Source organism: Cuculus canorus, chromosome 4 (assembly GCF_017976375.1).
Source record: "Cuculus canorus isolate bCucCan1 chromosome 4, bCucCan1.pri, whole genome shotgun sequence".
NCBI classification, from domain to species: Eukaryota; Metazoa; Chordata; class Aves; order Cuculiformes; family Cuculidae; genus Cuculus; species Cuculus canorus.
The window spans coordinates 72,374,066-72,388,499 of NC_071404.1; the positions used below are offsets into that span (position 1 = coordinate 72,374,066).

Sequence of the window (14,434 nt, forward strand, 5' to 3'; positions counted from 1 at the left end):
CCAATTTGGAGAACACATTTCTGATGTTTCACTGTTAGAAAATTTAGAAAATACCCATTCCTGTATAAAAATCATGTTGTTTTCAACCTCTGGAGGCAAAGTCATTTACAGGCAGGAATGACTTTGACAATGTTCCCTTAAAACTATACTTCATGTCACTATTTGTCATGTGCAATGATTTGCACTCCAGGGGGAGGAATATTTAGACAAGAACAGTATTCAAACTCTTGTGAGAAATGAGACAGGAAAAAAAAAATAACATTTTTTCTCTCCGGTTAAGCAAAGTATATTATTAATTAGCATCATTACAAGTCTCCCCTTTTAAATTATATTTAAAAATAACAGGGAAATTAATCTTTTTCATTAAAAATGTACACTAGACATTCTGATTGGATAAAAACAAAAGTCTTGATCAAGTTTTGAGGTTTGTTATCTTATTTTTGAAAAGCTATTTCAAACTCTGCACTGGATGACAATAAAGTTTTTTATGTGTTTTTTTAATGGATGACATGCTGGCCTGCTAGAAACACCATTGTTCACAGCCTTTCAAAATAATGTGAAAAGATACTAATATTTCCTTTTAAATGAAACTGAACTATCAACTGAGGAAGTTTCAAATAAAAGAATAAATGCATACATGCCTAAGTTTTTGCTAAGTTAAACACAGAGTAAACATAGCTTAGACTTTCTGCTTGTTTCTAGTTATAGCAGGTTACATACAGAAAGCATTCAAAAGATAGTGCCAGAAAACATCAGTTAAACCTACATGTATCCTTCATAAACAGATTTAAAGAAATACCCCACAAAGAACCACACAAAGTCACTGTGCCCTAGTCAGAAAACAAAGATTCGCCGATGCAATAGTAAAATAATTTCATAATGCTGCTCTGGAAACAGGGAATAAATATAAACAAATTCATACATCCATAAAAAGAAGAAGTATTTGCAATTGTTTAAAATTTAGAGAGAAAACCCAAGACACAGAAATAAGCCCTTTTGTTGTTCTTTTAAAGGAAAATTTGTTTAATAAAGCAAAACTGTTTTGGAATCCTCTCTGGTGGCATCATATATCCATGTATGCGTGTGCATATGAAAACACAGTGTTACTGACTACCACAGCCAACCACGCTGACAAGTTTGGTGAATCTGTGGTAATACAGTGATCATATAAAATCCTTTAACTATTTGGAGACAGTAGAGGTCTCAGTATTAGTCCATTATAAATCCTGAGAAAAAAAATCTCAGAATAGCAGAATCTTTCAGTAAATTCTCTCCACCCTCATGCAAACATATTCTGTTTTCTTTCACTTTGCAATGCCAATTCCACAAATAGAAAACATGAGTGTTTTAGACTAACCCATTTCTAATGTATTTATTTATGAGGCTTGTTTAAACACAAACTGAATCAGAAATTAATTCCTGCATTGAGTGATGTCACTTTAATTTGAGTGTAGGTTTAACAAAAGGATGGTTGCTGCTTGGCTATACTTTTATTGCTCAAGGAAAGGCAACATAATTAAGATCTGATACAGATATGGCCTTTTTGGAAGAGATTGACAAAATCCTCTTTAAGAATTGCTCAGGGTGGAAAAAGAATATGTACGCATAGGAGACTTTCAGAAGAAAAAAGAGGTCATTGCCTTCCTAACCCTGGCAAAATAATTTAATCACCTGTTTGAGCAAATGTTCATTTACACTATGGCTTCTTACATAACTGCAGGAAAATAACTGAATTTGGATGGAAAGAATAAACTAAAAGAATTTGCTACACTGTGGGTGATATATTGAGCTTTGTCATTATTCATTCCCATGCAACATGAAGCGAACAAAAATGGGAAAACAGCTGCAGAGGAACAGCTCGGAAGCATTTCTCGTGGCACAGCTTTGTGCTTGGTAAGATGTTCATGCAATCTGAAGTATCCCAAGCACCGCCACTGATCACATTACCTGAAGCGGTAGGCGACGGGACATGGGTGACATAGGGATGGTGTTGAAATTTGGGTGGGTTGTCATTCACATCAGCAACAGCGACAAGCACACTGGTGGAACTGGAGAGAGCCTTGGGGAAGCCACCATCACTTGCCACCACCACCAAAGTGTAGTTCTCCCTCGCCTCTCGATCAAGGAGAGCACTGGTGATGATTTGCCCTGTTGACGGGTTGATTGTGAATTGCGAATTGCCACCAGTAAGCCTATAACTGTTCGAAAGAAAAAATAAGGGAGAAAAATTAGGCCTGCTGACTTAAGGTAATAACAATTTTCTACATTCTTCAGACCACCATGTTTATGGATATCAACACATAGATTTATTGTGACTGTCCATCTGTCTCCACTTTTTTTCTGTTCCTTATTTTGGAGACCTGTCATAATCAACATTCCTGGGGATTTCCGAGCATTCTTAAGCACGGTTGCTTAACATAGATAGATCTTTAATAAATGAGAAACACACTAAGCCCTTCTACATTTGGAGATACAGTTCTACATGCTCTCAAATTGCCTAATGGAGGTGACCTCTAATACTGATTTCACTGGGCTAATGCTGTCACATCTCTTAACTGAACCCACAGGATATAATTACACAAAATACTATTTTCTGAAATGAAAGGATGACACTTCTACATAATAATACGAAGATACAGAACTCATATTATTTCCTGATACTAAGTCAAGTTTTGCTATTCAAGACTTCAATGTTAATTCATAGTAATTCACAGCAAATTAGTAAGCACAGAGCTACATTAATAGAGACTAATTGGGACCAGAATTTAATTGGCATATATCTATATGCACGCATTTGTGTGCATGTACAAAAACGTGATTTGATAAGAACTGACTGTGTGTTTACTGCAGTGTATCGTATGGGAAGCTGCTGGCTAACTAGCACAGAAAATTTGTCCTCTTTCTTTGAGTATTACCCAGCTTGTGATCATGCAGAATGAATCTCAAAGATACGTGGAGCACTGGGCTGTATTTTCAAAGGTAATTGGTTAATATGACATTTTTTATTAATTCAGATAATAGGTTTTCTACAAAACAAAGGAAAAAAATACCTAGCTAAAATGAACAACTCCCCTATTCAATATTATTACCCTGACAAAAAACAACACAGCTGTGGCCAGCATTGCTTCTTCAGAGAAGCCTTGTACAGCACAGCATCAGCTTAAGTATATGATTCTAGGAAAGATACAGAAGAAAATGGCTTTCTTCTGGTATGACAGAAATAATAACACAGGCCAGAAGCTTTACCTAGAAGATTGATAGCCAGCTTCCATAATAAGCTGTGGCAACTTCTCCTATCCAGTCATTAATCTTTAGAGAATGCCATGAGCATATTTTAATTGCTTAATGATGATGGCCATATGTAATTACTCTCCAGCCATAGCAACGTGCATCTAGGGTGGAATGTGTACAAACCCTAAAGCATCACTTAAATCTCCCTAAATTTCCAATTTCACCTGTGATTTGCAATGTTTTAACCCTACATGAGGTGTCAGAGAAGACAGGTACTTTCTCTTCTGTGTTTCAAAAAAAAAAAAAAAGAGAATAAAGACAAATTACATTTGCCATAGGACATTCTGAGTTGTATCCAAGTATAACTGTATGCAAATCAACCGGACAATGCAAGTGTGTCTCAGCATTAGTTACAAAAAGATTCAAAACCCAGGCCGACTTTCCCCAAACCCTGAAACTTCAATGGTGACAAGTAGCATAAAAGGGATTTGATTGAAGTGCTTAAAATCTGGCCTTTTGACTAGTGTGTGCTGACCCCTCTTATGTGCATAACTTCAACGAGATTGATTAAGTGTGCATTGACATTAACAACCTCATCAGCCTCCTTTAATGACTTCACAGGTTATCACCATAAATAAAAGAAAAAGAGTTGGCATGCATGGAAATGCAACAGTTTTGCAGAAGGTTGCCTACTGCATAACACAGTCCATTTTTTTTACTTTACATGAACATTTTAGCAGAGGATTTTACATACCATCTTTGGAAACCAAGGATTTGATTGTGAAAAAGGCTATAATGACTAAAAAGGAGTTCTGAGTTCTCAACACCTCTGACAAGATGACCTTATGTGTTCTGGTCCCTCTGGCTTTTGCCAGTTTTGTAATACCAGTCATATCTTAAGATTTGCATTACTTAATATGCTGAACCTGGACAAATTCTGCCCAAGAAAAACAAAGTATGTTCCTGAGTTTGAAAAGTGTAAAACAAAACCTGAAAAAAAAAAAATCGAATAGCTACTTAAAAAGGAAAAAAATATTTTTATCAACTGTTCTACTACGAGGTACTGAGTGAATGACAAAGACTAATGGCAGAGATATTAAAGCAATTCAATCACACTAAAGAAATCTGAGAGCATCCTGATAATTTCCGATTATGGGATGCAATCATTAAAATCATTCATGCTTTGTACGGAATTCTTTTTCCTAAAGGAGCTTGCCAGAAACAGTTTCTTAGAGTGAGAGTGAATAGAATTAAGAGCTTCATTGTTTCACAATTTAATAAATGGCAATTTTGGATGCTTTTCAAATATTTAAAGATACCAAAACATAAAGTTTCTATTTTTTATTTGTAGCTAGTTGGAAAGAAAGTATTACAGTATTTTATACACACTTGCTTTGCCATAACACAGATCTGCTTTATATGCTTTAAAAAAAAAAAAATGACAACCATAGTGATATTCTTGCACACTTTGAAGAGTGAACTGATGTGAAACAAAAAAAGTAAGATGAAGAAGCTACTTTTATATCCTGCTTTGTAAGTTTGGAAACAGAGACACAAGTGTTCACAGTCATAACAGTTAAACGTGATGAGATTACCTATGTGTCTTTCTGACTAATAACTAATACAAATCCACTCTTTATTCCATTAGCGAAAAATCAGCCCCCAGTGGATAACCTTCAGGTTGTCACTGTCACTTAGCATCTTCATTACTCTTGTCTGTGAGCCTGGGAATGGCCAGTGTTCAGCTCGGTGCCCAGTTCAGTTGCATCAGCTGAGCTCTGCAAACCACTCAGCATTTAAAGCAAAAATCATAGAATGGTTTGGGTTGGAAGGGACCATAAAGATCATCCAGTTCCAACATCCCCAGGGACACCTTCCACCAGATCAGGCTGCTCAAAGCCTTATCCAGCCTGGCCTTGAACACTCCCAGGGATTGGGCATCCAAGATGTATGAATCTAACCTATTAACAATTACACTCAGGTGCAAGTTAAACTCTTTTGCTTTTCACTTAGTAAAAAACTAAAATAACACCATAACTCTGCTTGTCCTTAATATAACCCTAAAAGCCTACAAACACAACCAAAAAGAGCCAGATTAGCTAAAACTATTTAGCTACACATATACATCTGTCTGTTTGTGTCTTACAACTTCATGGCATGTTAGTGATAGACGCTGGGGGGAAAAAATCTTCAGGCAAGGTATGAGGCAGTATTACACACATCAACAGCAAATGACCTACCTAATAACAGCATTTGTAGAAGCATCAGCATCTGAGGAGTTTACGAGCAAAATATCTGTCCCCGTAGGAGCATCCTCCGGAACAGTGGCAGAATACACATTAAAGGCAAATGTGGGGACATTGTCATTGACATCATCCACTGTGACAGCAATGGTTCCAGTGCCAGTGAGGGCAGGAGATCCTGCGGGGAAATGGGACACAAAATGCTAGAGGTTACAAATAGCACCATGCTAATCCAAGGTCTGCCATTCCCAATTTAAAGCCTAGCGCTTGCGCATGTCAGAGTTCACAGAGCAAGAAAGCCATTCAACACGCAGAACAAGGTCAGATTTGTTTCAAAGGCATCTCAACATAAAGTACAAATTGTGAAAGAAGAAAAAATAAGTTGCTATTTTTCTTGCTCCATCTGATTCCAGAAATATTTTGTAATACAAGCTCAGTGGAAAAAGATGGCCCTGAAATTGCTCAGAAGCCTTCCTGTAACAATTAGGACCAATTTGAACATGTGGTTGATTTTCCTATTTGTCTGACAGAAGACGTTCAAAGGTGGCACACTGACAGCCGCCGTGAAGACTCTAGCCTTCAATTTATTTATCCACAGAACAAATAAGAGTGGAAACAGTGGCAAACCCCAGCCTTCCACACGGCTTTTCCACTGCCGGTCACACCCCTGACCTGGGGAGACCTCCTCTGAGCGGGTGAGAAGGTTGCCCGGTCTCCAGCCCCATTCAGATTTAATTTCTCTGTGGAAGCAACCATCTATAGCAGCAAATAATGCTTACTCAGATGAGATATTGGCTTACAGGAAATCAGACTGAACTTATTTAACCTACAGCTTTCATCCTTCTTGTTAGTCTAACACTTAACTCTGATGAGCAGAAACGAGTGAGAAATAGCATGTTTATTCATGAGCAATCTCTCAGCATTTCTTTTCTCCAGCTTTTCCTTTGTCAAATCCAAAAAAAAGACAATAAAGATTTTCCCAAGTATGTGTTAGTTTTGCCAGTCTATTACACTTATTTTTAGTCAAGAATCAGCATCTTATGTTAACCAAATCCTTCACTTCAGGTCTCTGAAAAAAAATGGGATCATTCTTTTCTTTGAATATATAACTAAGATATAGTTATAGAAGAGGAGAAAGTGATACCGAAGCATAAAACACATGAGTTATGGCTCCTTTTACTCAAAAGATACATGACCACGCCTTTTTTAGCCATGATTGTGTCACTTCCCCCTTCAATCTCAAACAGATACAACAATTCACCATTTGCTGTCCTGGGAAAAAAAGTGATCATAATGAAATGCTTTGGGTCAGAGATTGGTTTGAGTCCTTGCACAAGGCAAGCATATTACATGGAGCTGTCATTTGATGAAACCCAGGCAGCCCCGCTGTGACCGCCCTAGTCCTTCCAGTCCAGCAGATGATCGGGTCGCTGATAGACGAGATTATTACAAGACCTCAACCTCACAGTTGGGAAGGACGTATGTAGGCTCTGCTCTTGGGTCTCACATGGTCTTAACAAGGGCTCCAGACCCCAAGCTCTTGTATAAAAGAAGAAATAATGACACATTTTCCCACATGTTAACCCTTGCAGGTTGAAGAAGCACCATGCTGCATCGCAGGAAGAGGCTGGGAGCAGCTTCTGCATGGGAAGAGGGTTTTTCGCCATTAAATAATCCAGAGTAACTTGGCTTAACGCACGGACTTAACAAAAGAGCTTCCAATTGAAAGGAGCTGTAAAACTTGCAAGGCTGACTTTGAAGCCTGCTGATCAGACAGGATGGATCATAACGCTGAGGAAAGTACGTGCAAGCCAAAGAGTATAGGTTTCACACCATGGCCGCGCACAATGGAGGCCCTTCTCTGCTCTAGTCTGAGGTAATCCATTTTGCCAATTAATATACTTTCAGCCAGTGAGGTTACATTAAGGCAATAAGTCTGACTCATTTTTTACCTTTTTCCTCCCTCTTTTTTGTCATTCAGCCAAACACATATAGATAGAAAAGACTGCGAAAGCATTCTTGATTGCGGAAATATTGCCCATGGAGTGTTTATTATTACTGCATTAAATGAAACAGAGTTCTCAGTGGTGTTTGCCACATGTGTCATCACGCTCGGGCCTTCCAAACACATTTAATGGACATTCATCTCGTAGCTAATGAAATGAAAAGTTGAAAGTTGTTAAGTTTCACAGGTGACTAAACAATTTATACATAATTCAGAAATTAATCTTGGGTAAGTTACACTCAAAGAGCATCAGTAACGCAATACAGTCTGGAGAAGAAAGCTAACTCGCAGCTAAAACCTGAAACTCATTGTTTTAAATGCATTTGCTAACACAAAGAGCCAACGCTGGAAAACTTATACTGTTGGTTTATTCACAAAAATGAACTGCAGGGGCAGCTCCTTGAAAATACTCCTTTAAAGGTAACCCAGCGCTGGGGTGATGGGACTAGTTCCAGCACAGCTCTGCAGGCAGGCTCTGGCCATCTGGGAGCACCAAGCTTGGGCTTGGCACTGCTCTAACTATGCTTATAGGACTGGCAAAGAGAGGAGAAGAGGAAGAACATGTTCATGTCTGCTGTCAAAGCACTGCATGGGCACATGCTAACAGCAAAATGCTATAATGGGTTGTTCTTTCTCCTACATGGCTATTAAATTTTTGGCCACATAATGGAAATGGTCAAAAGGGATGTCAGATGCAATTGTTGCTTTTGGGCTATGGATATTCTTCTGCTCAAAATTATGCTGGTAGCGGCAGCTTTTGATTCAATCATTTGACTCCAGGCAGCTCCATCCCCCTTTCCTCTCGGAGGAACCTGAATTTGCAGGGTACCAAACAAAAGCTCCATGGGTCAAATCCCAGCCCTCGCCTTAGCCCTCTATATATTCTGTGTCATTATTCTCCAATCCTGCTTCCCTAATGGATGTGTCTACAAGGCTCTGTACAGCACAGTATGGACTTATTTATATTAGCCTCAGAGAAATGAATATACCAGCCAAGGTTGAACAGCATACTAATAAAATTAGCTAGGGTAATGTAAGTAACCCAGACCTCATTCAGCGCTAGCTTGTGGCTGTGTTGTGTTTGCAGAAACATCCCAGAAGTCCAATATTAATTCAGCTGTTTGTAACATCCCAAGTCACTGCTTTTCAATTCAAAACCCAAAACCTTTCTCATTTTACTTAGCTGGAAAAACTCACACATCTACAGTGGTTTCCCCTCTATGTAGTTAGCCAAATATGGGGTTTTTTTTTCCTTAAGTAAAACATCACGTCCACAAATTTACTCCTTTATTCTATTACACTGAAAGATAAAGTTGCAATTTCACAGAGTCCTCAAAAGCTTTCAGTCACTTGAAATTAAATGACTATCTCACATTTCTGCAGTTACTGAGAAATATAAGAAGAGGAAATTACAAATGAAGTAATTTTTTATGGAAAAGTAATATCTTGGGGCCAGATTCTACCATCCTCAGTGAACTTTCAGTGAAAACTGTGCTTGGATAAGGACCACAGGATTTGGCTCCTGGTAATAAGTAGGCTTCATAAAATGTACATGTCATATTTGTGGTGAGAGAAGTAGTTTCCATGGTCAGGCTGAGTTCCCAGATATTTTAGTTTTGCTTCGATAGCAAATCTTCCCCATGTCGGTTATTCTTATTATGCTAGAGGATCATCCTTTTTTTCTTCCAATTGTGCTTAATATTTTTGCGCAACTGTAATAATTTTTTTTGTAATTTCTGCAGTATTAGCCAAACGTTCAAGATGCCCCTAAATGATTTTAAATAAACCAGACATGTTCCAACCTACTTAAAATTGCTCTGTATAGCCACACAAGCCTCTGCATACTCCTACAAACAGCCCTGAGGGCTAAAGCCACAAAGAAACATACCCTCAGTGAACTTCCACTAAAATTTCAATTTTCAATAATAGCAGGAACTATTTTTTACCAGAGGCAGCAACTATTTCTTTGTTAGCCACCTCTTATTTAGAATATTTCTCTACAGCTATACTACTATAAGTTTTTTTTTTTTCCAAATCCTGAAATACTATGTCTCACAGACTTTTAGGATATTTGTGTTGAAAAAATGTTTTCTGGAAAGGCAAATGAACGAAAGAAGCATCAAATGATTAATAACCAGAGAACAAAAAGTTAGCTAGGCAACCTAAATGAGAGACATCAGATTGACTTCAGTGCATACGAAACCTCTGACAGTTAAAAGACAATTACGTTGTTATTGTAGTAGTAGTAATCATCAATGATAATCATTATTATTATTATTTCTAACTTCCCATCTCTGTGTGCTGTGGTCTGTTTCTATGAACCGAACAGTTTATTTTCTACGTGACAGCTGTACATATACATTAAGCAGACAGTCCCACAAATGTCAACACATCATTGTTGAAATAAAGATTAACCTGGGATAGTGTTAAAATAGTAACACCAAGTTCAAGAAGAAAACTGCTTCCCATGGATATTCTTCCAAAAACTTAAGATTTTTGCTTACATCTGCAAGTAAACATGTGTCTGGGGATGAAGAGAAGGAGCAGACCTTGAGAGCCTGCTCCTAGGAGGCCCACGGTGGAGGATGAGTTACAGTGGGAGGTTACAAGAGGCCATCTCGAGCTTGGCCAGCACTGGGTTGTGTCTCCCCTGTCCTCATGGCACATCTGAGGGGAAGAAGATGCAAAGAAACAGTCGTGGGGGGCACCAGGCAGCAGCAGGGGGGGCAGGATGTGTCTTCTCCTAATAAGGCAGGACTGGTAAAAGCCTACAAGATGGTCTTCCACCTCATTCCACCTCTTAGAAGTAAGAGTGAGCCCTCTCAACCTTTTGCTTACCCCATCCAGGAGTATGGGCATGAAAAATATTTGCTACATGCACCAATGCAAGTAGAAGAAAAGAAATTAAATGCAGGAAGGTCACAATATATCATTTAACTTGACAATTTTTACTTCCAAATGCAGGATAACAAGAAAGGAAAGGACAATACAGATTTCTGTCTGAATTCATCTTAAGTCACCAATTCAGTTTTTGCTGATGCTTACGAGCCATGAAGTTACCCAAAAGGGATGCACCTAAAGACTGCATTCATTTTCACCATGGCTAGAAGGGAATACCACCCGCTATCTTCAGCCACCCTTGTCCTAGGGAAGGGGGAGGTAAACTGTCTCGGCTCCCTGTAATCCACAAATACATGGCACTGTCTGCTCCAGCATACGTTCAGCTCTCCATACCACAGCTAGACACCAGCAGGAGTGAAAAATGGTAAGAGCACTTAGTGGACTGGAGCAGTAAAAGAAAACAATCAAAGGAAACTGGCAAAGCCATTTACATTCTTCAAGAAAACTCAGGAAAAGATGATGCTATTGGAAATTATCTCAGCTGTATTGTACTGTACGGCTCACAGTAAAAATTAGAAATAGGAGAATGTGTTCAGCATGTTATCCACATATTGTTTGAAGCTTTAATGGCTTCTGGGTCCTCTCTGTGCCATGGTTAGCACAGCAGACAATTAAACTATCATTCTATTCAGAAAACAGGAACTCAAAGTTTTTGCCAGCATTAAAGTATCAAAATTAAGTGCTAGAAAACTAACAATAAACGTAGTGAAATATTTCTGTAGTTTTTTTGCCTTGAATAAAGTGAATCTAAATGACTAATTGAAACTCGTTTTGCAGGCAGTTTACCATGTTTTGTGGTAAATTAAACACATCATTATCTTGAAAATTGGAAAGCGATTTAACAGAAATGGAATTTTTGCTTCATGAAATGTGTTGCTTTGCAACAAAGCGGATTTCACTTCTCCAGTCAAACATTCAGTGAATGAGTCCCAGGACTAGAAGTTGTATGTGTTATTATGGAGCATTAACTTTTTCGCTCAAGTAAACAGGCCTTTCTCACAATGAAGTGGACGATCTTTCTACGTGCCTTTAAATGCAGACAGAGTGTGTTGAGCCTCACACAACTGGTGAGTTTTAAAAGAAATATAGAACTAGAGGAAGTTAAAACGCAACCAGCTTGCATTATGGTTTGGATTTGTAGTGCGTATGAAGCTTCATTTGAAATGAGAGGCCTTAAGTTAACTTACTTACCGGGAACACAAAAGAAAGTGCATACACAAAATGAGGGGAAAAAGTAGTTCTTTTTACAAGATTGGGCCACAAATATTCATTCTTGCTGGATAAGTTGATTTTGTTTTGTTTTCCTTTTACTCAATTTTTCACTACAGGCCTCCATACAAAGTCTTAAAAAACTGGTGAACCTTGTATATTTTGAGACAAAAGCTGAAGTAAGTAGTTAACAAACAAACATACTGAAAAGCTTAGAGGAAACCCGTGGTGAATGAGACCATGCAGGAACCTAGATATTCCAAAGTTCTGAGTGCATTAAATCTGAGTTTTTAGGTACAAAGGAGCAGCTGTCCCTAGACTGGATTTAACAGAACTTGTACTTAGAAAACAAGGGAACTGTTGGGATAGATCTGCACTGACAAAGAGAAGAAAAAAAGATTTTTCTGTATTGCATCGGTATTAGAAAACTCAACATTCTCCTTCATCTATCAGCCTAAAGAAGCTGGGAGCAAACAGGCGTAAATCTGAGAATGTAAGCCATCAAAAATAAATAAATAAATAAAAAATCACTAGACGAGTCCAACCTTGTTCCAGCTATGACACGTCCAGCCACGCTTAGGCTGATGCACCTGCACAAACATACTTACTCACACACATTGAGAGCGAAAAAGAAATCCTTGTCCCAAATAGTGATGCAAGACAGGATCTCTCATCTAGTTTTTTCCACATGATTTTTAAATCCGGATAATTTTGTATCAAAATTCCTGACTGACTGTGACCTATGAGTTGACTAACTTTGCAGTTTCACAACGGGCAACGTGACACTGCAATACATTTAATATGCTGTTGAAAGGATGGGACTTGCATGAACACAGAGAGTTTCAGTCCTCTGGTGTATATACACATTTCCCTATTCCTGTTCTCTTCCTCTGACCTGCTCATCAGAACAAATACCTGCAGCTGTTTACTCAGGAAAGAAAATCTGTGGCATTACTCCAGAGCTGGACTCCTGAGACTGAGAACACCACGCATGCAATAAAGCAAAAGTATAGCATATATTTAGCGCAACTTCAAGCTGTTCCATGTAACAGTCTCTTTCTACAAATACACGTGCACATTACCATAAACTTATCCCTTACACAACTGAAAAATGATGATATATTCTTCCAGCTTAGCATCTTCCCACATTGTTGCCCTTGTTTAGCAAATTTCAGTACATATGGAGGAAAAGCTGTAAGAGTCCCGCTCCACCGCCCACGGCAGAAGATGGATACAGGGTTGCTGGCATAAGCAGATGGCAATTTGTGACTTGTTGCTGTCACATTTCATTCTCCTTCCACGAAAGGCACAACCATTAATCCCATGTGCCATAAATCCCTTGACATACACTTGTAATCTATTAACATCATAGGTACAGGTCATTGGAGATGTTACTCAGGAAAGACAGATGCACGTATCAGGTTTCTTAGCCAGAACTGCATTTATTACCAGAGCAAGAAGTTGCCTTCTTCCAAATATGTTTCAGAAAATGAATCTTTAAGGATTTTTATTTTTTACAGCTGAATATAATGTTCATCACAAAACCTGGCAGATGCCTGTTTGTATGGGTGCATCTTCTCCCTATGCCTACACTGCAGGTGGTCCTCAGGGACAGGCATGACCACAAGCACTGCCAAGAACTCTGGTGACCGAAGTAAGATTTAAAGAAAGTGGAACAGCAACTTAAAAGAAAGGCAGAGACATTAAAAAAAAAAAAAAAGTATTTTCTTAAACCCACCAAATTACTTCTCCTTGTTATAAGTTATTGCTATAGAGAGAAAAAATAGAGACGCTGGCTCCTGCAGGGGCTGCTGACTAAGGCAATTTTTGGCTGCTTGTGACTCCTGAATATCCCACAGCGAAATTCCTGTAATGCAAGGTTTTGAATTATGCTTTAAAAACACCCTGTATAAATAGTGACGATTAACCAGAAGGATAAGCATTCAGGCCACATGTGTGCATTTTGCTTGTTTTATCCTTGCAATTAAGGCTTCCTGAAATAGTAGCTTTGTGTTTGAACAATGAGCTAGCAGACTTTCAATTTATAAAGTGTAACATTCAATTTAATAAATGGTTTAAGATCACCAAGACTGGAAAAATCTTAGTATATCTCAAAGGCTGAGAAACTGCATAGCATAATGACTTCTGTATTTATCTTATTCTTCTGCAAAATAGATTACCTTCAGCAAACTCATTACCACATCTGAAGTAGAATTTCATATAAAAGTGATGTAAGCAAAAAGACAATAATTTTAAATTAAATTTCAATTAAAACTTCCAAATTTATCATAGTAAGATGGATAAATGAAGAGAGAAGAAAAGAAGCATAGCAGCCTGAAAATTTATGAACTGACAATTCTTTCTTCCTTGAAATTTTTGATCATTTACGAAATCCTGCATATTAAGCATTAATATTCTAGCTTGTTTTCCAGTTTAAATACATATACTTTTTTTCAAAGAGATATACCTGCTTTCCCCTCCGCCTCAAACTAGTACCAAGAAAATAAAAATTAATAGTAAAGGGGAAAAAAAAAAAGAAAAGCTAGGACAACACTGAATGCAGCTTAAAGATCCAACTGTCACATTTTCATTCACTTGGATCAATGCTTTTCTGTACCATGGCGAAGTTCAATGAAAACTGAACTATCTTGGCATATTTCATGTATTCAGTTCTCACTTTTTCATCACTTCCTCTATACTGTTCAGCGGTAGCAGTGCCTAACTAACTGTCCAATATATTATACATTAAATAAAGCTGTACTGCAACAGTGGTAGGACTGAGAGGAGAAGTCAGTCTTAAGATGTGAGACGAGACCAAGGTCAGGACTATAACTGGCTCGAGTAA

The 14,434-nt window shown here is 38.1% G+C and overlaps 1 protein-coding gene across 1 annotated transcript in view; it reads right to left on the reverse strand.

The window, feature by feature from the left end:
- The window catches only part of FAT4 (FAT atypical cadherin 4), a 145,100-nt gene that overhangs the window by 35,852 nt on the left and 94,814 nt on the right, over positions 1-14,434 (reverse strand). The window contains exons 7-8 of the mRNA XM_009566204.2: positions 5,472-5,652; positions 1,948-2,198 (exon numbers count right to left, since the gene is read on the reverse strand). Coding sequence (XP_009564499.2) covers positions 1,948-2,198; positions 5,472-5,652 — 432 coding nt within the window. The remainder of the gene's footprint in view (positions 1-1,947; positions 2,199-5,471; positions 5,653-14,434) is intronic.